The sequence below is a fragment of the Phalacrocorax aristotelis genome, chromosome 9 (genome assembly GCF_949628215.1).
Source record: "Phalacrocorax aristotelis chromosome 9, bGulAri2.1, whole genome shotgun sequence".
Taxonomy (NCBI): Eukaryota; Metazoa; Chordata; class Aves; order Suliformes; family Phalacrocoracidae; genus Phalacrocorax; species Phalacrocorax aristotelis.
Window position 1 is genome coordinate 12,026,627 of NC_134284.1, and position 22,267 is coordinate 12,048,893.

At 53.8% G+C, this 22,267-nt stretch overlaps 1 protein-coding gene across 2 annotated transcripts; it reads right to left on the reverse strand.

Annotated features, from left to right (window-relative positions):
- Window positions 1-3,589: 3,589 nt before the first annotated feature.
- SYNDIG1L (synapse differentiation inducing 1 like) lies at window positions 3,590-21,247 on the reverse strand. Of its 2 annotated transcripts, XM_075103483.1 has the most exons (5): window positions 21,163-21,229; window positions 11,447-11,565; window positions 9,159-9,616; window positions 7,765-7,902; window positions 3,590-6,376 (listed from the first exon to the last, which is right to left on the reverse strand). In XM_075103483.1, exons 3-5 carry the CDS (start codon window positions 9,585-9,587, stop codon window positions 6,218-6,220), a joined length of 726 nt encoding a protein of 241 aa, XP_074959584.1. In that variant the 5' UTR covers window positions 9,588-9,616; window positions 11,447-11,565; window positions 21,163-21,229; the 3' UTR covers window positions 3,590-6,217. The 2 variants fall into 2 exon arrangements, with proteins under 2 accessions (XP_074959584.1, XP_074959585.1); XM_075103484.1 differs by lacking the exon at window positions 11,447-11,565 and having other exon boundaries at window positions 21,163-21,247.
- Between the last annotated feature and the right edge of the window lie 1,020 nt (window positions 21,248-22,267).

Here is a 22,267-nt window from a genome sequence, read left to right on the forward strand (position 1 = left end):
GATGAGAATGAACTGAGCACAGCCCTGCAGCCAGAAAACCTCCTGAGCAGAAATGTGAGGCAGTAGGGTTGTGTTGTCTGTGTCTAGCACTAGAGCAGTTGCAGGACACCTCGGTGGTTTTGGAAGTGAATAATCTGGAAAAGCCGAGATGAATCAGGGACCTTCACAGGAGCAGTGGTGGTAAAGATGCGCCCTTTGGGGAGACAGCCCGGCAGCTGAGCCTCTTCAAGGCAGCAGATATGACAGTGTGGGGAAGAGGAGCTGGGCAGACCTTGGTGGCACCAGGGCCGAGGGCTGGCAGCAGAAAGGAACACCACACATGTGGGGCCTAAGCAGCGCATTTTAAACATCAGCAGAAATCAGCCATGTGAACTGCTTCCCAAAGGCCAAGGTGGCTTCTTTTGCTTTCTGAGAAAAGGTGGAAAAAATCCCACCATGTGGAGTGTGGTGGGTTGTGGGGAGAAGAGAGGCTCTTCCACTAGCCACACACGAACCCATGTCCCAGTTCCATCCTGCTCTCTGGCATGGCTGGAGAGGCAGCACCAGCTCCTCTCTCAGGAGAGCTTGGCCCAAGGGGAGCTCCTGCTCATTTGGGGCAGGGGGACACAGGCCCTGTCTGGCCTAGAAGCACACAAGCCAGGTGCTTCTGGCACTTGTTAGTCTTGAATCTCCAAAGCATGACTTGTGAGGATATTTAAATTGCATTTTCAAGATACACATTCTAAAAGGCAGCTGTGGTTCCCTTGCAAAGCCCTTGGCTCTGAGACACAGCCCAGGCACCAACTACGGCAAGACTAAGGTCAGCTCAGAGGAGCAGTACATCTGCAGATGTGGTCCCCAAACATCCTTGTGCCTGGACACCATGAGGATGTGGAGGGGAACAGTGGGGAGGGGGCCATGCAGGGGTACAGCCACTCTATGCTGCAGGGGGGACAGATGAGCAGTGCAGAGTGACACTAACACCCTTCAGTGCATCACCTTCACTAACTAACCCCTCCCGTGGCATTGCAGCAAGGCCCATGGATCACTATGGGCCATAGGGACAGCATCTGCCTTGGCTCCAGCAAGGAGTCCTCACCTAGCTCTCTGTCCCCTCTCAGGACCACTTGTCCTCCTGCCACGTGGGGACAGCTCAGCCTCACCAGTGCATTCCTGCACATGTGGCTACCCGAGGCTGTGGAAGAGGGAGCTGGTGACTGTGTCTGCAGGGAGAGGAGAGGTAATGAGCCTCCTGATTTCACAGCAGCTGATGCCTTGATGGCTCTTAATTGGCTTCTCTCTGCAAAAATCCTCTCCTGCCAGCCCCAGGAGAGATAGCATTACCACAGGCTGTGCCTCCCTGTGCTCTCTCTGCTGCAGGCTGTTTTTGGGGAGCAAAGGGGAAAGGATAAGCTAGGTAAAGAGATGCACTGCTAAATGCTTTTTAAATTTTTTTTGGACATGAATAGAAAATTTGCTCTGTCTCATATAATTAGCTATTTCCTTACTGAATTGCTGTGAAGGGAAAACACTGACTGTGTCATTAAGTGAGGCGAAGGACGTACTCTGCTTTTATTCCCTCTCTTTTCTCACCAGCTTCCAGAGGACAGATGGAGGGAGAACTGAAGCATTTCTGCCCCACCAGCAGTGGTCACAATCCCACCCCATACCCTTCAGAGAGCAGGTAGCAGCTTTGCCTCTGCAAGGTGCTGTGTCCTCCTGGGTAGGTGAAGGTGCCCACAATAAAGTGGGAAGGACACCCCACATTCCACCTTGGTGGTTTCCACACTGCCTGCCTTGGGGATGACCCCAAGGGGAGGCAGGCTGGGTGGGAGGATGCAGAAGGGCCAGCGCCCCAATGAATCTCTTCAGCTGCGGACAATGTCCTACAGGGGACTTGTGTCCCCCCCAGACTGCACCAGCTTCTTTTCCCTTCTCCTCCATCCTCTTGCTTCATCCCTGTGGGAAAAGAAGTGAGAACCAGTAAGGCCCCAACCCCACACCCCTTATCACTGCTCTCCAGCCCTAGTCCCCAGCCAGCAGCCCCATCTGGCATGCCGCAGTGCTTGTTGAGGGGCAGGCGGCATAAGCAGAGCCAAGGAAAGCAGATCTGTGGCCAAGGCGATGGTGCTTTTTTCCTTGGCAGATTTCTTGACCATGTCCCAGAAGGAGGCAGGATTCAAAGGTCACCCCTGCCCTTGTCACAGGCTCTGTCCACCCCATCCTTAGCTGCTTCCAAAGAGAAACACCTACCAGGAAGTGCTCGCCTTGACATTGTGGAGGTAACAAGAAGAGCCCAAGCTGGAAGATGTATTTTCCACTGCTGGGAAAAGAAACCAAAGCCCAGCACACCTCAGATAGCGCTGCCCTGAGATCCTGGCTGAGCAAGGAGCATGTCCAGGGCAGGGGAGGGATGGAGGAGTTGTTCAGCTGGTGTGGGGAGTGGGGCTAGCTTGGTCCGCAGGGTCTTCTCACAGCAGAGGGTGCATCTGGGACACCTGGTGATGGCACTTCTTGCAACCCAGAAGCTGTCCAGCATATGAGATGAGAGGGATGTTTGGGCATAGGCACAGGAAGAGGGGCAGGTGATGGGCTTTCTGGTGTTTTTCTGTCTGTCTCTTGGTGTCACTGGATCAGGGTGAGGGCTGGGGGTGCTGGTGTGGCCACAGGGCCAGGGCAGGGGCATTTGGGGAGCAGTGGGCAGGAGGGCAATGGGGCCAGGGGGTTGTAGGACTGTGCCTGTGCTAGAGGTATCAGACTGTACCTGCATTCCCAGGGACAGGCACCTGCAGCCCGTGGGCAAGGAACTCAGTTGCAAAATAGATGTCATAATTATGGATAATTAATTACTCATGAATGAAGAAGGGGGGGGCTTGTTCTGATATATTATGGGACTCTTCAGCACCTCTTGTGATATTTTTTAGAAAGCTCTGGCGTGTGGGGAAGGACAGCAGGTTGCAGTGTACACCCTTGTAGGACATCACTATTTAACCAACCCAGCTCCACCCCTAGCTCAGAAAGCCCCAAATCATCCCTTGCCAGCCATCAGGAATCCCACTCCACCACCATCCCATTGCACAGGCATGGACCATCTCTGCACTCTCTGCCCTACACATCACCTCCCACCGCTGCGACCTGCCAGGCCCCCTGGGCTCCCTCCTCCTTTTCGGGCTAGACACATTGGCAGACCAGAACTCAAGGCTATTCCTCTTTCTCCCCAAATTTCTGAGTATCCCCTGTGGGATCAGGACCATTACAGAGCTCTGCTGTGGAGCTGGGGGTCCTGGGTGGGAGAGGGACCCCTCCTCTGGGAGGACAGGAGGGAAGGGGTGAAGAGTCACCTCTTCCACACCCACTGGTAGCATTTAGTTTAACTTTTTTTTTTAAGCTCAATTAAATTTCTGAAGCTTACATCTTCCCCAACTGCTGTGCCTTGTTGCCTTTTTGCTTCCTTCCCTTCTGCTGGGGCGGCTGCAGCAGACGCTGTGAGTCTATAATAAGTTATTCTGTGCTGGTCCTCGGATTTCAATTTCCACATGTTTCCCTTCAGGCTGTTTCCAACTAATTTCCCATTTGCATAATGCCCCCCTTAGGGATGTTCTGGCACAGCCCCTCCCCCCCCTTGACAAGATCATCAGAGATTCAGGCTATTAGTGGAAAACACTTTAATTCTGTTGGCCCTTTAGCCCAGTCCTTCCCCGTGCATCTCCAATTAAAAAAATACTAAGAGGCAGGTTGGGGTGCAGGGGGATGAGGTGCCCACAGGGAGGGGGCTGGGGGCTGCTGGCCCCCCACCCATGGCATCCCCTGGAAGGAACCACCCGGTAGAATTACAAATTCAGAGGCAAATGCAGTTTCTCATTGCTGATTCTGGTCCAGCAGCCCAGACGGTTTTGTCTGGAACAGAATTGGCAGGGAGCACCCCACCCCTGGCCCCCAGAAGCCAACCACCTCCCGTCTTGGGGTGCTCGGGAGGGGGATAGGTATGGAGGGCTTTAGCTGGGATGGCACTGAGCTGGAGGTTGGTGGGTCTGGTCACCTCTGCTGTATGGGCACGCACAGACATCCCCTGTCCTGAAATAGCACTCCTGTCCTGCTTGGTTACTTGGAAGATTGGATGCCCAGGAAGGCTGAGCATGTGCAGGAGAGGGGAATGAAAACCATCCCTTGGCTGCTGGATGAGGGTGCCCCTCATCTCTCCTCTCTAAGCCACCTCATCTCTTCTGGACACTCCAGTCCTTCCCTGCAAATTCCATCTCTCTCTGTCTACCATCAGAAGGAAGACCTGCTTATTACCTCCTGATGTTTGTATTCTTCTGCCCCTCTTCAAGCACAGTTTATTTTATGCTTCTACTACACACAGAGCAACAGGAACATACATGATGCTTCAGTATCTGTCTCTCCCTAATTCTTGTCCATCCACACATGGCAAAAAGCCTACATCACCATCCCACTCCCAGTGCTAGCTGCTCGCTGTGATCTACATGGCAGTACATCTCCCTCTGAGTTGCCCAGACACCAGCTGTATTATAACTACCTTTGGAAACTGCACAAACACGTCCAGGTTTAAGGGAGCACAGCACTCCTGCAAAGCTCACCTCTTCTCTAGCCATCTCCATGTTCTTATAAACAGAGCCTTTTTTCCTGCTTTTTTTTATTAGCTCTTCCATGTTATAAAACGTAATGGGAACTTTCAGACCAGCTTCTGAACAGGTCTCTGATGTGCTTCTCTCTTTTATGGCTCAAGTACAACAGTAATCGCAGACATTAACATGCTTCTTTAGGATGAAATGTACATTTGAGTGTCACTCAGGTGGAGGAGCATGCTGCACCTCTTGCAGAGCCAGCTGCAGCCTGCCCAGAAACCCAGGGAAGGGGGTGATGGGCGCCCAGAGTCTGCCTGCAGCCACCTGCACATGGGGGAAGGAGGCAGCAGGGGAGCCATGGCCAGGATGACTGAGGGTCAAGGTGGATGCTGGGGAGTGGGGGTGAGGCAGGGCCTTTTAACACCAGCCCTTTTGGGGCAGTCATTGCCTTCACACCCACCTCTGAAGTACTTGACGTGTTGCTGACAATATACGAATTAGCAAATGTAAGCTGTAAGAGGGAAGTGTGGGACTTCCTTGTCAGCAAAAGCTTTTGGATGGATGGAGATACCCCTTTCTAAGGCATGGGAAGAAGTGTGTGGAGTCACCCCCCATGTCTCGGGCTCCCTCCAAGTCTTCCTCCTCTCTGGATCCACTCCCTTGCAAACAGCACTCCCACCCCAGGCTCTGCGTGTCATATCAGCCTTTTCTTTCCAGCCCTTTTTGTGTGCAGGGCCCTGACCCAGCACTGAAAGTGGAGTCCTTCAGGCCCCCACCCCTTCCAGGTTGCTTCTTGGGTAGAAATTGCCATTACAAGTCTTTTCAGGGCCCAGCACTGTGGGACGCCAACATTACGGGGGCTCCAACTTGCAATTATCATGACAGTCGTTATTAATGTGGAAAAAACCTTGCAGTTTTTGCCAGCTTGCTCCAATGATGGGAGTGATGGTGTGCAACCACCAGCCTGCCTGCCTTCTTGTTTCTGGCCTGCGATGGGCCAGTGACTGGGATGTTCTCCTGTGGATCAGGGGTCTGTCTGCAGAGGGATGTGGAGAGCATGCCCTTCAATCGTGTCCATGGTGTATCCTCCTACTTTGCTGCAACTGAGGGGCCAGGTGCCACCCCATGCCACCCCGTGGCACTGAAATGAGAATGTTGTCCCCATCACAGGAGTCTAGACAGCCCACCAGGACCCCAGCCTCCCAGAAGAAAGAGTGGTAATTCCCCAGCACCATATCCCCTCTCCTCCCTGTGTGCCCCCTTCATGGGCCAAGCCTGGGTACCAGCAGTGGATCTGCTGGCTGCGGAGGTGGGAGGGGAAGCCATGGCCCCAGAGCAGGGGTGGTGGCACCAGCCCAGCAGCAACACTCAGCATCTCTTCTGCACATCTTCCACCAGGCAAACGTGCTTCTCCTGGTCCCAGCAGCCAGGCCAGTGCTCAGTTCCCTGCTGTCAGATGGTGGCACCCCACAGCCTCGGGGAGAACAGGGGTCTACTGTTTGTCTGAAAGGGGACAGAGCCTTAGCAGGGCATCCAAGCCAGGGTCCTGCCATGCAAGCAGCCCTTGCAGGCACTGGCGTCCTGTGCTCCGCAGGAGACCGTGATCCCAGGAAAGCCAGCAGCCAGGGACAGCGCTGACATGCAGGTGGCAGCTATACGTGGCCCCCTTTGGAGAGATAAGCGATCAATGCTACCACCACCCCGACGTACACTCCTGTGCCGATGGTTATGGAGAGCGCAGCGAGGAAGAGAGCTCGACGGGAAGCTGAACTGGCCAGATGGAAATCTCCTTTGGAGACAGCCTTGCTGGTCTGTAAGGAGAAGAAATGCTAATTGCTCACAGCTGTACCAAAGCGGACTTTGAGCTTGCGTGCAGTCGTTCCACTACTGAGTCAGGCCCCCCTCCACAGCCACTACATCCCATGAAGGCTGGGGACAGGCAGCAAGGCATCTGTCAGTCCAGAAGGGCTCAGCACAGCAGTGCCACCTACACACATTTCCCTGTGAATTTTGCCTCCAAGGGAAGAGTGGGCTTTGGCTGTTTGTCTGAAAACCCCAGCCATGTGGGCGCTCAGCCAGAGCTGTGAGCAGGCAGCTGGACCCTCGTAAGCCCAGGCAAACAGTCTGTGCACAGTGGTGATGGCTGCATGGTACCAGCTAGATACAAATATACCCTATACGTATATACACAATACTGACTAGTCTCAAGGAGCTGACTGCTGATGGCATAGCCCCTTGGTCTGGCTGTGCTGCCATTTGATTTTGCCTGCATGGGGTTTTCAGTTGAAGTCTATTTGTCATAGAAGAGCTGATGAAGCCAGTGATGGAGGCAAATATGGGTGTTGGCTCTCTGGGCTGGTGAATTCCATCTTCCCTGAGAGCTTGGGGCACATTCAGAGCTACTCTTAGTATTACCTACTATTTGTGTTCAAGTTGCCATGTGGAGATCAGGCCACCCACTGTGCACAGACACTGAATAAAGAGATGGTCCTTGCTTCAGAGAGTGAACAAAAGTGGTAGTTATAGCAAATGGAGCTAAATTTAAATTGCACCAAGTACATCATCACATGGAGAGTGCACCATGCTACCCTGCGCCACATAGAAAAATGTGAAATCATCCACGCCTCAGGGTCCTAATCAGTTAAAGCTTCCCCAGCCTCTCACCGCCTCTGTGCCAGGTACTCATGTTATATACTTTTCCATTGCTGTTTCTATCATCTTGATTTAACTTCTTAATGCCTCCCCCCTCATCTATTCTTGGTACAGCAGCATCTCCAGAGCAGACTGACTCCCTGGGCATGAGCTGCCTCGGATTGGGTCATGGTGTTGGACCTCCACACTACTGAAGAATGGGAGGGCAGGTGGGAAAATGCCATTTTCCTGAGACTGCGTAGAGGGTGAGAAGTTGGGCAAGGGGCCAAGGGGAGCCCCAGTTCCCAAAATAAGACCTGAAAGACCCAAAGGAAAAACCTGACCTCCAGTAACCCGCACAAAAGCCAGAGGGCTTGCAACCCCACAGCAGCGTGGAGACATCCAGGAGCCAGGAGCACCCTTTGCCTCAGCTGTCAGGGGTCTAAGCATGGCACAGAGACAAGCCTTAGAGCCAGAAAGGTGCCCAGTCCCCTGCGAAGGCTGCTGTGGCTTTCAGGGCCCTTGCTCCAGTGCTCAGTGCACACAGGCAAGCAAAGGGATCTCTTACCCCTTGGGAGAAGTAGAAGGCAGCAATCCCCAGGGGCCAGAAGCAGCACAGCATGGAGAAAAGGGCCAAACCCAGGTGGTCCCGGGGGGGAAGCATCAGGAAATGATCCTCACTTTCGCTGTCGCTGGAGGAGTCACTCTGCAAAATCAGATGGATTCAGCACATGCCCACCTCCCCTTGCTGCCTTGTGGGCTACATCTCAGCCCCTCTCCTCCCCGCTCCTGGTCTCTCCTTGCCCCATCATATATTCTCACATGTTTCCCACCTGCAAATTCAAGGAGTGAGTTTCAAAAATATTTTAGCTTCCTCAGCCTGGTTTGATGAGAAAAAATGTAGCTCAGCAAATTCAGGAGCAGAGTGGATTCTCGGCTCCCTGCCAGAGCAAATGCTGAGCTTGCTTGCTGGGGGTCTGGGATTTCCCTGGGAGATAGATAGTCTTAAACTGAAATATCTTGAGCTTTGTCAGAACTGGCTGTTTGTCAGCTTAAACAAACTTAAACAAAGTGCCTTATCCCCATTAGGGACTAGGAGATCAATATCCTGCTAAACTAATTTAGCAAGTGAGGGAAAGCGGTTGAATTGGAGCCTCCATCACAGGGGCAACGTGTCCTATCCCCTTAGTGAGCACATTGCTCAGAGTAGCTGCAGTCAGCCCTCCTGCCTTTGGGCACCACTCAGGCAGCCGCAGACTGGCTTGGAAGTGATGTGTCTTGGTGGGGAAGGCACGCAGACATGGGGATACCCCTGCTGCCCTCTGAAAAGGCCCCACCATTGGCACTGAAAGCAGAAAAGCTGTGCTGGGTCATCAGACATCAGCTCCAGCAGGCTCTGGGGACCCACTCCCACCTCTCAAGGTCCTGGATGATGTTCCCAACCTCTGTACCACTGCTGGAGCCATGGTGGAGCACAGAGCACAGCACAAGGCTGCTCTGCCAGCTCTCATTCTTCCTTTGCAAGATTCATCCAGTCTTTATATATTTAGCTTTCTCTTGGCTGCTGCCATGAGGCATGTGAATTTTGCTGTTATGCAAGAATTGCTATTTCCCGTTAGCTTGAGTGTCACAGTGGCGAAAGGTTGCCCTTGTCAAAGTGTCCCCATATCCCAGGGGTCCTGCAGAGACAGCCACACCTCCCCATCGCTCCCAGCAGGCATGCAGCCAGGCTTCCCTCAGGGAAGCTGACTTCCTTCTGAGGTCTTTGGTGAGGAAAAGGGAGCAGAAATGATAACGAGGAAGAAGAAATATTGGGTACACAGGGAGAGGCTGGTAAGGCAGGAGATTGTAGGGTCTGGGGGGGAAGGTCTGGGAAAAGAAGGGAGAGTAAATGACCAAGAATTTGGGCCAATGGCCAGAGTTACCAGAGGAGTTTGGTGCCATCTCACTTGCATAGCTCACCTCATACTCCTGGAGCTCCTCTTCCTCCACCTCGTAGGACACAGTTTGGATGCGGATGTCGCTCTCTACCAGGCAGGACCCCTGTGCTTCATGCCCATCAGGACCTTCAGATGGAGCCTCTTTGCTTTCCGTAAAAGTGGTCTCGCAGCTTTCCATCTTGCTGTCCTTGGCCTTGAGGGTGGTCTCATCCTTCACGAGGATGAAATTGGGACCATACAAGGCTTCAACAGCCAGCTGCAGGGAACTGGCATCCAGCAGCTGGTGAGTCCTGGCACCGCCAGTGTTTTGGAAGATGTAGGAATACAGTTTCCCTTGGCAGTGATGACTGGGGTAGTCCTGGCTGTGATGCTGGTGGTAAGAATAGCTGCTGTGAAGGTGCCCGTTGGCCTTGGCCAAGAGCGGGTTTTGGAGCTCACGCACACTCTCCATGCTGCTGGTGGTGGTGGGGGGAAGAAATCCTGTGGGAGCAGAGAAAGTGGGAGGGAGGAGGCTGTTATTTCAGCAAGGCAAGGGAGCAGAAAAGCCTCACGCCCATGCGGAGCCGATGTCAAGACAAGGCTAGTGGGAACAGAAAGATTTGGCAATGCTGGAGAAAACAGGCGCCCTCCCCCGCTCTCCACGGCTTGAATGCTTTCTCGGCAAACTGAGCATCTCTTCATCTCTCCCCAGCTGGTAGTAAAATAAGTATGCAGCCCTGCAACAAGATGATCTGATTCAGGCTGGATCAAGATGAGGATTTGCTTTATCTATAATGCATCTTGAGATGGCCACGTGCAGCCTGACAGGAAAGGACCTACTGCATCTTTTCTGCTGGTTCATAATGTATGCTGTGACAAAGCCTAACAGAGAGCACAGAATCAGATAAGATGCTGACAGCCACTTGAGGGGCCTTCCTGTCTTCCCAAAGCGGAGGGTCACATGGTGAATTACAACCCTCTGGTCATTACACATGCACCTAACTGTCTTTCAGGTAGCTGGGAGGTTTTCTAGGGCTCTTTCAAGGCTGAGCTGGGGCTGGGCAAGAGTAGCTGGACATTGAGGGAAGCCAGGAGGCTGTTGAAAGGACACGGAGGTGGTGTTTGGGCTGGGGTGGGGAGTGCCAGATGTTCAGCTGGCTGTGCAGAGGAATGGAGGTGTGTGGAAGTTAAAGGGGAGACACCACAGGGCTTGGTCCGCACTGAAATTACAAAAATTTAAGTAAACGACACACCACATCAAACCTCTGTTTAAACCAGCTGCACCCCTGGGTACAGCTGGCAGCTGCGCAGCCCTGGCTCTGGGCCACCGGTTTCAGAAAATGCCGAGTCCAAATGGGATCCTCAGCTACAAATGTCAACACGGGTTTCTTCCTCGGGAAAAATCACCCCCTCCCCCTTCCTCCAATCCAGAGTGCTAAAATCTTGTGCTGCCTTTTTTTGTTTGTTTGTTTTTCATTAGAATTTCTGAGATGAAATATTTCAATCCCTTTTCTTCGGAGGAACATTTGCTATTTTGGCTTCCCAACCCATCTTGGCACAAAGAAAATGTGTAGTGAAATATCAGTGTTCCCCAGGAGAGAGAAACAATTACTTTGCACTCTTCAGTACCGAGCCCCATGTTTTACAGCTGCTCTTTAGCATGTTCCCAGCTCCTACACCGTGCCACCTTATTGCCTTGCAACCCCAAATGTTCCTGTCCTCCTTAGAGACCTCCATCACTGCCTCCTCTGCAGGATGCTGTGCAGCAGAGCCACGCTTCCACCTGCTCTAGGGTTCCCTGAGGTACACTAGGTTTTCTGATAGAAAGCACATCACCTTGGGTTTAAATCTGTCCTCAGGAAGAAAATATAAATAAAGAAGTTGGAGTTGAAGAGTCCGGAGATTCAAAAACCCAAGTAGTCCCGTCTCCTTGGCCGAACTGCCATACCACACAGGTTTGAGTGCCGTACCTGGTTTTAAATGGCCCTGTTGATGGGCTTTGTTCTGGCAGTGGTCATCACATTTTAGAAAGCTGCTCAGGAAAATGGAGTCATTCAAAAGCACTCCCATGCTGCTAAAACTCCGCATGTTTTGGTGAATGCTCCCCACTTCTCCCTCCCCCAAACCATCTTCTGCTTTCTGCAGTCTCCCACCTTACCAGTAAAGCCTGTAATGGCTTGTGTGGCAGATGGCCGTTAAGTATTTTCAAAATATTTAAGGGAGATGCATATCTGTAGCACAGACAGTTTTATTTCCTGCACAGACCCAGAGAAACACAAAGCTTCATCCTGGTTTTCAGGCAAGGAAAGCATGAACCCATTCTTTGCTTACCTCAACATGCAAATTATATTTCCAGTAAAATATCTTGCTTTTCAATGAAACAGTAAGGAGAGACCAGTCACTGAGTGTCATTTGAGAGCAGCAGCCCAAGCAGGAGCAGAAGCCCAGCTCTAGCAAGAGAAAGACAACAGTTTCAGGAGGGCATCCATGCCCCAACTCAAGAAATGTTTCTGGCAGCAAGCTAGGGTAGGGAGGGATGGGATCTCGCTGGGAGCTGCCAGAGGGAGCTGGGTCCAAATATGCTGAGAAATGCCAGCAGATGGGCTGCAGACAGGCTGCTGGCCACCGGGCAGTAAGCGCTGCCTGCATGGAGGTTGCTGCTCTGCTCACTTCAGGTCTTCAGCAGTGGGTTAGAGGAGGGGGAGGGCTGTGCAGCAAAGCCATATGTTCACAGCAGTGAGCTCTGGGAAACACTCAGAGCATGGCTGGGGAAAGGAGAGAAAGGAGCTGGGAGGGACTAGAAACCTAAAAGACAGCTTGGGAGGCAGCCGGTATCACAGACCAGGGTAGGAAGAGTGTATCTATGCAGCTGGGCTGCTGCTGGACACAAACTCTGCTGACTTTGGGCATCCCAAAGGATGCTAAAGGGTCCAGCTGGTGGGACATGGCTGGCTGACCTCGGCTGGGGGAAGAGGCAGGGAGGACTTGCCAGTAACAAATATTCCAGGGTGAACACACTTCGGAAGAGTAACTGTGGAAAGCAAAAGAAACATCAGGAAAATACTGCTGAAGCATGGGGAAGTCTCTGTGAATGTAGGCTGGGCAGGGCTGAAGGACTTGCCCCAGGGAAGCAGGGACAGCCCAAACTTCTCTGGTCTCTCAAACTGCCCTGGAGCTCTCCCTAAAGCAGGGCTGAGACCTTGGAGGCTGCTGCACTGCACAAAGTATGAATGTGGACAGGGCAGGGCTACAGCTAGAAGATTTTAATCTGTGCTAGTCTTGTACCTTCTGGGATTATGAAAGATTTACCTGTACTAAGCTCTCTTTTCCTTGCTGTCTTCCACTCTCAGGAGTTGGGGACAATGCTCTCCCTGGCAGCAGGATGGGGCAGTAACAGGGCTGCAGGGGCAATGGAAAAAGTGTGGAAGGAGATCTCTCTGCACTTCTCATAAATAGGCAAAGGGACCGCCAAGTGCACCCCTAGCATGCAGTCCTGGCATTTGTCACCAGTGGGGAGGGGACGCTGAGGGACAGCATCACAGCATGCCTTCGGCAGTGTGCTCAGCCCTGCTGGAAAGCAGCCAGGCTGAAACCTCCCTCTCTGATAGCTGATGGGAAGAGTCCCAGTGCCAGAGGGGTTAGAGGTGCTTCCCATTCCCTAGTCACCAAGATCACATTGCATAGAGACTGCTCCCATGTGCACAAGCCCACATGCTTGCGTGTGGCAAGTGGTCTGGATTTGCAGGTGGCGATGAGGGCCATCAAACTGCTAGAGATGGTATTAAAGAGGGAATGGCAGGGAGGGCAAGGACCAGCCCCATGTGCACATGTGCAGGGAAGGGCAGAGCCAAACAAGCCTTGCGGTTGTCCCAAAACCCCATTATCTGGCTCCTACAGTGAATTTAGCCACACAGGGACTTAATAAAGTAAGCCTGGTAATAAAGTAAGCCTGGTAATAACTAGGCTTGGGGGAAGAGGCATGAAGCTAGCAGATGAAATCTAGGAAGCTGTAAAAGACAAAATTGGCAAAGAGTGGCCATTCTCCATCCTCATTACCAGCATGACTGGATAGCGTGCATATCCATCAGCCCCATGGGTCTCGTCTGGGCAGTACTGGCAGCAGGTAATGGAGGTGAGATGCTGTTAGTTGGACAGGGAGGATGCACACATACAAGCACACATGCACAACATGAGCCCAGGGGGAGGGCACACCTGGGAGGAGGCAGACTCCTGTGCCCTGACTGAGCTGGACTATTGCTGCAGCCCTACTGCCAAGACTAACGGCTGCTGGCTCCCTAATGAACTGCCTCCCCCCTGGCAGGGCAGGGCACCCCATGCTCCCTAGGCCAGTTGCAGCCATCCGCAACAGAGTGGAAAACGCACAACTGCGCTGTGTACTCTGCTTCTCAAGGCAAGTACTGGATAAAAGGAACCAAAATAAGGCATGAAAAGAAAGAGGTAGCAAATTTAGCTTTGTGCTTCATGGATCTCACCTCCATACCATGTCCCCATGGGCAGTCCAGGTCCCCTCGGGACCATCCTGAGAGTTTTCCCACAGACATGAGAGGTGCTCAGGTCACTGGCCGCTCCCTCTGGCAGCAGTGCAGTACTCAGAGGGACCCTTGGCACAGATGCTGGCTATGATAAGCACAGTTAATGATGAATTAAGTAGCTGTTCCAGGAATCAATCATCATTTAATTGCCCTGTCAAGCAAACACTCTGCCTTGCTTCCTGGGCTCATTAGCGGGTTGCAATTGTGTTACATGTCCCCAGACTCCTGGGTGAGAATGTTAGCCCATCCTGGCCAAAGGCTTTCCCCTTTGGGACAGCACCTGGGGAGGCCAGTGCCCTTGGGGAGCGGTGCCCCACTGCGCTGCATGACCTGGCTGGTCCGAGGGCAGGGGACAGTGTGAACCCCTATTCCTGACCCAGCTGATGGGAAGCAGCATCATGGCCAGGTACGGCTGCCATAGCCCTGGGGCATGTGGGCTCCTGATGAAGTAGGAAAGTACAGGAGAGGTGGCTAGCACCCTTTCCAGAGCCCAGGCCCTCCTGGAAGCTCTCAGGAGTTTCTCTGGGACTTGTAGGTAGAGGCCCAAGTCCTGCCAGGGCACAGTACCTCTGTGTCTGGGCATCCAAGCTTGCAATTCTGCCCATGAGAAAACCAGCTCACAAAGGCTGCTGAGAAGCAAAGGCAGAGCATTGCAGGCTGGGAAGCTGGCATTCTGGAGAGGGAAAAGGAGGGCGAAGAAAGGGCTGTCAGGGCTCATGGACAATGTGTCTGGCAGGGGTGGACTGAGCCCTCTCTCAGCCCTAGGAGCCTGCATAGCAGCTTGGATACCTGCCAGATTCCAGCCCTGAGCCCTACAAGGTGAAGCACGGCACAAGGGGAGAAGAAAGTGCTTTCACCAGCCCCACAGACATGGCTACAGAAAGCGGTTGTGCTCCAGCCAACATGCAAGCCCTCCGGCTAGTGCTTGTCTCCACACCACTGCTCCTGCCTCAGGCACAGCACCATTGTGCAGAGTTGGGGGGGGTTTCCATCCTGGGGTGTAATGAAGCCTTCACTGGTCCTGGGAAATGTTGCTGTGGCAGGAGCATCAGGTGAGAGGGTGGCTGGGGGATGGAAGGGGCAGTGGGGTGGTGTGGGGGAAGGAGCTCTTGGTGTGGGGCAGGAGGGGAGGGTGGTGGGACATGACAGCCCCAATAGGGCAGGCAGAGGTGGTACCCAGAGAAGTAAAGGAGCATGGTAGGGGCAGCAGTGAGAAAGGAATTGGTGGGCAAGGGGCAGGGGAAGCAAAGTGACATGTGGACCAAGCAGAAAGCTGGGCCCTGGCTGTCAGGATGGAGAAAAAAGAGACCGTGGATCTGCTGGAGGGGAAAGAGTGGGTGAAGACCAGGAGGGAAGGAAGGTGACAAAGAGTCCAAGGACATGGATTAGATGGAGGATAGCTGAGGCGTTTGTGATGTAGAGCATCTAATTCACATCTTTGATGCAGCCAGTTTGATAGAGCTGGAAAGGAGTGAATAAAGCACATGTTCTGATCTCCTGAAAGGTAGAGAGCCAGTGCCTAGGCAATGGGCTCCCGGCTCCAACAGAGACTAAATTGCTCTGAGAATTGGGATGCAATGGGCTGCTTTTCAAGGTTCACAAGTCAAATTGGGCAATTTCCAGGTGGAAATCGAGTCTTTATTCTCCCTGACAAAATGTTTCTCTGCAGCAGTGTTTCGACCCAGCTGTGTTCAGAGCTAAGGCGTTGCTCCTAATGGTAAGAAACAGCAAATCCATCCCTGGGGCTGGCAGGGATGAGGCGGGCTGCTTTGGGAGGGGCCGTGCCAGGGGCTCTGCAGGGCTGTGGGCTCCCCCACCGCCCCGTTCCCAGCTCTGGTGCCAGCAAGCCGAACACGCTGCCCGTGAGCACCAGCACGGGGGATCAGCGTGAGCTCCATCACCTCCAAACACTAGAAAGACACGCTCGTAGCACTGGACCTCAAACCGGGAGTGCCTGCAGACAGCCTGCGCCCTGCCGCTGTGGCTCCTGGGGCTGCGGGGCTGGCACGGCGCTTGCGGCTCGTTGTCACCGTGGTCCCCAGCCCGGGCCGGTCACCCCCGGCCCGGCACCCACCCCCGGCAGGGCCTGGCACTTGGGAGAGGTGGCCGCTAGATGTCCCAGGCACTCCACGCAGCGCAGGCTGCCGCTCCGGCCGCCGCACCGCCCCGGGCCCCGCCGGCTGCGCCCCGCCGCGCCCCGCGTGCGGCGGAGCGCGGGAAAGGGCCCGCCGAGCTGGCAAGGGGGGAAGGAGGAAGCATGGAGGGTGATGGTAATAAAACACATGCTTGTGTGGGTGGCTAAGTGTATAATTAGCAGGTTTGGACGCTCTCAGCATCATTTTTTTAGCTGGAGACGCAAACAAGTAAATAAGGTGGCTGTCAGAACTTTCCACAGGCTGTCCTGGGTGGGGGTCTCCGTGGGATCAGGGAGAAGAGGAGGCAACACAGGGGACTGTTTCTGGGGCTGCCCCAGTGCTGGAGGGCAGCGGCGTGGCCATGGGGCAACCAGCTGAGGCAGAGCAGAATGGGTGACCTGGCCAGCAGCGTTGTGCCGGGGAAATGGTCCAGGACAGGATCAGGGGTGGACAAGTTCTGGAGGTGCCAACAGCCATGCTGGGGCAGTCCTCTTGGCCTTGGGGTGCTCCTGCTGTATTTGCACCCAAACAACTTCAGCCCTGCGGCACCCTCAACAACAACCCCCAGTGAAGGGCTTTAAAGGGGCACATGATGCTAACAAACACTGATTGATAGCTCTCCCTGGAGGCTTCTTAACATTCCTATTCAGGGACCCAGCAGCATTGCTCGGAGGTGGTGGAGGTCAGGGTGATGAATCCCACGTGGGGAGGCTGCTGGGGCTGTTGCTCAGCACCTCCAGCCCTTTGAGGCATCAGCCAGTGAGGACAGCTTGGGAGGCTGTTGGACTCTGACTGCTCATCTCAGCCACAAAATGCCAGCCCAGGATCAGGGGAGAGTGAATTCCCATGCCTACTGCAGCATCCAAATCACTGGTGTGGAGAAACTTATGCTCAGACTGGGTACAGGCTTTAACCTCCTCTTCCTCAGCTCAGGACCACCCTAAGGAAATACCCTAAGGCTGCTGTCTGGAGAGAAGGGCATTGGCACCCTACCCTCGATGTAGAAAGCCTACTTAGAAATGTCCGTGCCTGTAGAGCTACTGGGAGCTAAACTCACTGACCCCTGGGCTCTGGGAAGCATGAATGTTTCCAGCACAGAGGAAGCCCTGTCCCTGGCTGAGACCATGCTCCCTGCCCAGTATGTCTGAAGGGACACTAAGCATCCCACAGGAGAGCTCCCAGAGGTCCCCCAAGATGTGTTTATTACCAGGATGTTCTCACTGCTGCTGGAAGATGCACAGAAGCTCATGCTTGCAGATTGTAATTTTGCTCGTGGCTGATTTTCCTATGCTAATGGTTACAGTCCTCAATTTCACATCAGGTTTTCTCCTTCACTATTTATACCCAGCATGGAACTGAACATGGTGGGTATCCTAGATGGCTCCATGCTCTTCTCCCAGCTTGCCCTATTTCACCCATATGCTTTGCTCCAGTCCCATCATCTCCCCTTCACGACTGCTGCTGCCTTGGGGCCCTGCATCCTATACCCCCACTGCTCCCTCCCCACAGACTACACTGGGCTGCCTGGGTCTGTGGCACAGAGTGAGCATCACCCTCAGGAAGCAGCGATACCCGGTGCTGGAGCAGACCTGTGCCTCGTGCTCCCCTCCAGGACCAGCCCTGTGCCCCTCAGCCCTCCAGCCCAGCCTGCCCCAGGGCCGTGACCACAGTCTGTACCCCTGGTCTGCTCTCCCTGCCATGGCCTGTCACCCACCACAGAAGCGATCTGGCAGATAGGACCTGGCTTTCCTCCAGGTGAGAGACCTGCACTGGTCGAGACCAAGACAGGGACAGGGATTTAGCACGTGGTTGGCAGCAGGCTCCAGGGGAAGAGAGAGGTGTCCTCCCCTTCGCAGCTGCAGCTTGCTGATAGAGCAGCTTAGCTGCAGCACCTAACTCCATCCTCGCATCTCTCTGCAAATCCCCCTCCTATCAATCGAAGTTGGCAATGTAAAGCGGCTGTTAAGGACTGCTCATTTGTCTCTGTTTAAAACATATCCGTACTCAAATGATTCATAACCACCCTGAAGGCTAGCACATGCCGGCACCCTCCTTTCCCCACCGTCCTGTTTATTTTATCCACTGTCTGCCTGCCTTCAGCTCAGGGCTATTTTCACTTTGCTTACTGCGGCTTGATTCTCCTAGGGATTCACAAGGCTCCTCTACAGTTCAGATGTTTAATTCATTTGCCAATGATCTGCTGTCTCTTTAAAAATGAACTTATGCTGTGGAGATGACACCTTTCTAGCTTACTTCCCCAAACCCTATGCTTCCAAACACAGACTGTATTTCTAAGCAGTAAGCCGATCTCCTGGTCCAGTGAATAAGTGGATTTCTTTCTTCCCACTCTGGCCAACATCTGCAGACTCAGGCAAACTTCAAGGCGTTAAATTGTTAGCCAGGTCAATAGGTGCAATTCAAACCAAATGTTGAGCCTCTCTTTCATATTTGTTATTGCCAAAGAAATTGAATCATTGGCCGAGATGTGCCCTCTGTGTTAAGGAGCTGCAGTTCACGCTGGCAGGAGCTATAGGAGAGGTTTATTCTGTCTTCAGAAATATGGTGAGAGGAAAGGCAGCAGGTGCCCCAACCTGTCCAACAGCTCTTGTCCGTCCCGCAGTCCTGGGGAACCCAGCAGCATGCAGAGGATGCTGATAGATTATCTTCCATGTGATATGGAAAGAGATGCTACAACACATGTCAGATTTTCTTTTCCATGGCCCTGTTAAGTCCCAACCATGCCTTGCTGAGGGGCCCTCTGGGCTGCAGATGCTTTCCCTCTCTTCCTAGCCTGTTTCTCTTCCCTGCCCATGTCACCTCTAGACTTAGATCAGTCCTTCCCAGGACAGGTCTCAAGCTGCTACTTGTACCTGTCCAGAGTCATAGCATGTTGCAGGAGGTGGCTCTGCTCTGGGCGAGCAGCACTGGTCGTCTGCTCACAGGCTGAGCGAGGACATCCTGCTCACAGTGCTTCCCTCCCAGCATGTCCCTGCTGTGCAGCAATGAGCCCCAGCACCCTCTGTCTTACCCTGCCCTGCCATCTTGGAGGCCCCAGAGAGCCAGGAGGATTTGCTGAGAAACCTCCACCCAGCTCAGAAGCAGCATCAGTGTGGCTGCTGCATGTGGCATCACATTTCCAAGCCGGCACACATGTGCCCCAGGCCAATTTTTCATGCCAACAGTTGAGTTTCCAGGCATAGACCTTGGGGACAAGTTCTGTGACTGACTCTGGTTTTCAAAAGATACCTGAAGTGTTTCACTTCAAAAGGAAGCTGGTTTAAGTGATGTACCTGAAAAATGCTGAGGATCAGTGGAGCTTTCCCTTCCAGGCTGAGAAAAGCATTTGGGCTGCTTTGCTGCATTTTTCACTTGACAGAAAAGCAGCAACAGAAAGGCAATTTGGAATAAATCTATAATGGTCTTTTTTCCCCTCTCTAATGCTGTGCTTGGCCCTTCAGCCAGAAAAGTCAATCATTTGCCCATCTTTAATTCTACAGATAGAGAAATACTGGCTGAAGACCTTGCCTGAAATTACCCCCTGAAAGCAGCAGTAGAGCTGTGTCCTGCAAGTGGTGCTTGACAGTCCCAGGCTTGCCTACAGGGCTTTAGAAAACAGGCAGAGAAGAGCCAAAATCTGCCTGATTCAGAGACCGTGCTTGCAAGGGAGCTGGAAAGCCATTCCAACCACAGATATTAAATGGGACAGAGGGCTAAGAAAGGGTAAGAGAGACTTGGAGAAGGGGCATGGTGTATTAATGTCTGGGGCCTAATGCTGGCAGGAGTGGGATGGCATGAGGGGCACACAGTGGGAACAGCAGGGGGCAGGAAGGGCAGAGTTTCAGGCTGTCCATTGAGGTCAAGAATGCTCCTGGAAAGTTGTGAGCATATCCCATCCTACGCAGAGGGGCCGTGAAGGGGGCAGCCAAGCCACAAGGGCCTGTAGTGCCCATGCCCATGCCAGGGGGCCATTCCCTACAGCCTGCAGGCTGCTCTGCTGCAGGCTGCCAGGCCAGGCAGGGCTGCCCCCGTTGGGGCTTGCTCTGCCGAGCTTGCAGGTGGCAGAGGGGGATTTTAATGGACAAGTTTTTGCCAAACGCTTGGTCACCTCTCTGCAAGCGATGGCGAGGTCTGCAGGCTTGCCTGAGGGCAGGGAGGGGTTAGGTACCACGCAAAAGCAGGGATCTGCTGTACAAATTCACCATGCTGAAGCTGCAGCAAATTACTCATTCTTTAATAATGGTGTTTATTACCTGCCTCTGACGGTGGTTCAGGGAGCCAAAGTGAAGCGGATTCATCTCCCCAAAGCTTTAGCTCTGCCAGCCATTTTCATGGCACAAGAAACTTTTGCCAGAGAAATGCAGTTGCTACATTTTGGCTTGGGTAATTCCTTCTCCTGACAGCTGACAAAATAACCAGCTATTTTCCCCTGGAGACCAAGGCTTTTTTTTCCCTGTGTGTTGCAGGCAGGTTCAGAACCCGCTCCTCTGGTTATGCTTCGTATTTACATAGCGTTACCTTCCTCCTGGGAAAAAGGTTTCTACTGGTGGCAGATCCCAAGCTCAGGAAAAGGGATTTTTTTTTTTTTCAGAAGCAAAGCAGGCAGCCTGGTAAAGTGGGTCTGGGGAGAGCAGCACAGCTTTTGTGAAACCCGCAGCAGCTTTGGAGAAGGAATTATAAACAGGAGCTGGGCATAGATGGAAAGCGCTTCCCTTCGAAACTCCTGAACGTGCGTCTCTTCCCCCAGACACAACCTCGGAGGGCATCTACAGGGCTATAGGGAGACAGTGCAGTTCAGGCAAATAATTTCCTTGGCACAATTAATTGCACTGACAGTAGCCATCTCGGCTGAGGTCCCCGGACAGTTCCCTTGCCCCAGTGCATCCCAGAGATGCGCACCCAGGGTGGCTGGCAGCAGGGTGGCTCCTGGAAGCTGCTGAAGCTCCTCAGCAGAAGGAAAACGATCCCCAAACTTCAGCTGGTGGCTGAGCTGCCTGCTAGGGAGGGAGCCCTGATGGCTGTCTGGGTCCAAGGTGCCATTGCAGTTGCTCTGACATACCTGGCCTCCAAAACTTTTGCTGATATCCTTACATTTTGCCCACCCCCGAGCCTCTGATCAGATAATTTTGTCCTGCCTTCTCCAGGTTGCAGCCTTTCAGCTTTACAGCCCCTGACACATTTTCTGTTCCCTCTGGGGCCAACCCAAGCTTGGTGCCAGGCTAGCTTTCCCTGGGGACCCCCTGCTATCCCACAGGAACAGCCTGGGGACGCTGAGGACAAGTGCCCGGACCCCCCCAGGAAAGCCACCAACCCACCTGCAAGTGGGGATGCACCCATCCAAGAGCAGTGCACGGGTCCTTACCTGTGTCGAGGAAGGGCTCACCCACCAAGTTGGAGCATCGGCAGCAGAAGTGGAGCAGCAGTGTCAGGCATGACCACGGCCGGCAGTGGCTCGGCTGCAGGGACGCCGCGGCCTGTCTCCTGGGTGGGCGTCCAGCGGCCCTGTGGTGGGCCTGGCCGTGGGCTGGCAGCGAGCGGTGGGAAGCGGTGGGGAGCGGCGTGGCAGAGCCCCAGCCGGTGCTGGGGTGTGCAGCAGCACACCAGACACAGCGCGGGGCTGTGCAGCAGCAAAGCCCTCTAGCTGCAGCAAAACTGTACTTCACATTTGTGTCCAGAGACCCCCACACTCACTCGCTGGCTCGCTTGCTCTCTCATGCTGCCTGTGGTATCACCAGCTCCTGAGGCTTGCTAATGAGAGCTGTGCATCGCCACCGCTCTTCTTCTATCGTGCCCTCCCAACATGATTTCTTCTCCTGCTGGTTTAGATAACAAGGCAGAAACTCTCTCCTTTATCTTCTGCTCGCTGCATTTCCCAGCACGCAGCCCTTCCCACTCCCCCAGCAAGCGAAAGACCCAGCATCAGCAAGCAGAGTTTAAAGGAAAAGGATAAATGGGATTTCTTGCTGCTGGAGCCAGTGCTGAGGGGTCAGGCAGCCCGTCCTGGGGGCTGCAACCCAGGGGCAGGTGGCTCATTTGCTGGCTCAGCCAGGTATTTTTCTGCCCTGCTCCATAAGGACCCTGGTGGGCTATTGATTTGCCACACACGCACCTGGGCATCACTCTGGTTAGTGGAGTTAATCTGGGTTTGCACCAGCGTAGCCGGAGTTGACACCACAGACCCCAGGGCCCATCCCTCCCTCAAACCCCACCCCCAACTCAGGCAATGCCCTGGGGAGCCTGTGATGTTCTGGCGGCTCCCCGAGCCCCACACTGTGTCTCTGCTTGCTCCTAGTCTCCCCCCACCAGCTAACCCAGCTCAGGGGCACCCAGCACCAGGATGAATGCTAACAGAGACACAGGCAGCTGAAGCCTGGTCCAGCCAGGGGGACCTGCTCGCATGTGGGCAGAGACCTGCCTGCCCTCGCCTGTCCCCAGTGCTGCTCTGGCAGGAACAGGCTGCCCCAGAC

What these genes read in the sequence shown, in the direction of transcription:
- SYNDIG1L (XM_075103484.1), bottom strand. Translation starts at nt 9,587, where the DNA reads ATGGAGAGTGTGCGTGAGCTCCAAAACCCGCTCTTGGCCAAGGCCAAC. An exon ending in AGGAGCTCCAGGAGTATGAG is followed by an intron (nt 7,903 to 9,158) that starts GTGAGCTATGCA and finishes CTGATTTTGCAG; the next exon opens with AGTGACTCCTCCAGCGACAG. An exon ending in CCTTCTACTTCTCCCAAGGG is followed by an intron (nt 6,377 to 7,764) that starts GTAAGAGATCCC and finishes TTCTCCTTACAG; the next exon opens with ACCAGCAAGGCTGTCTCCAA.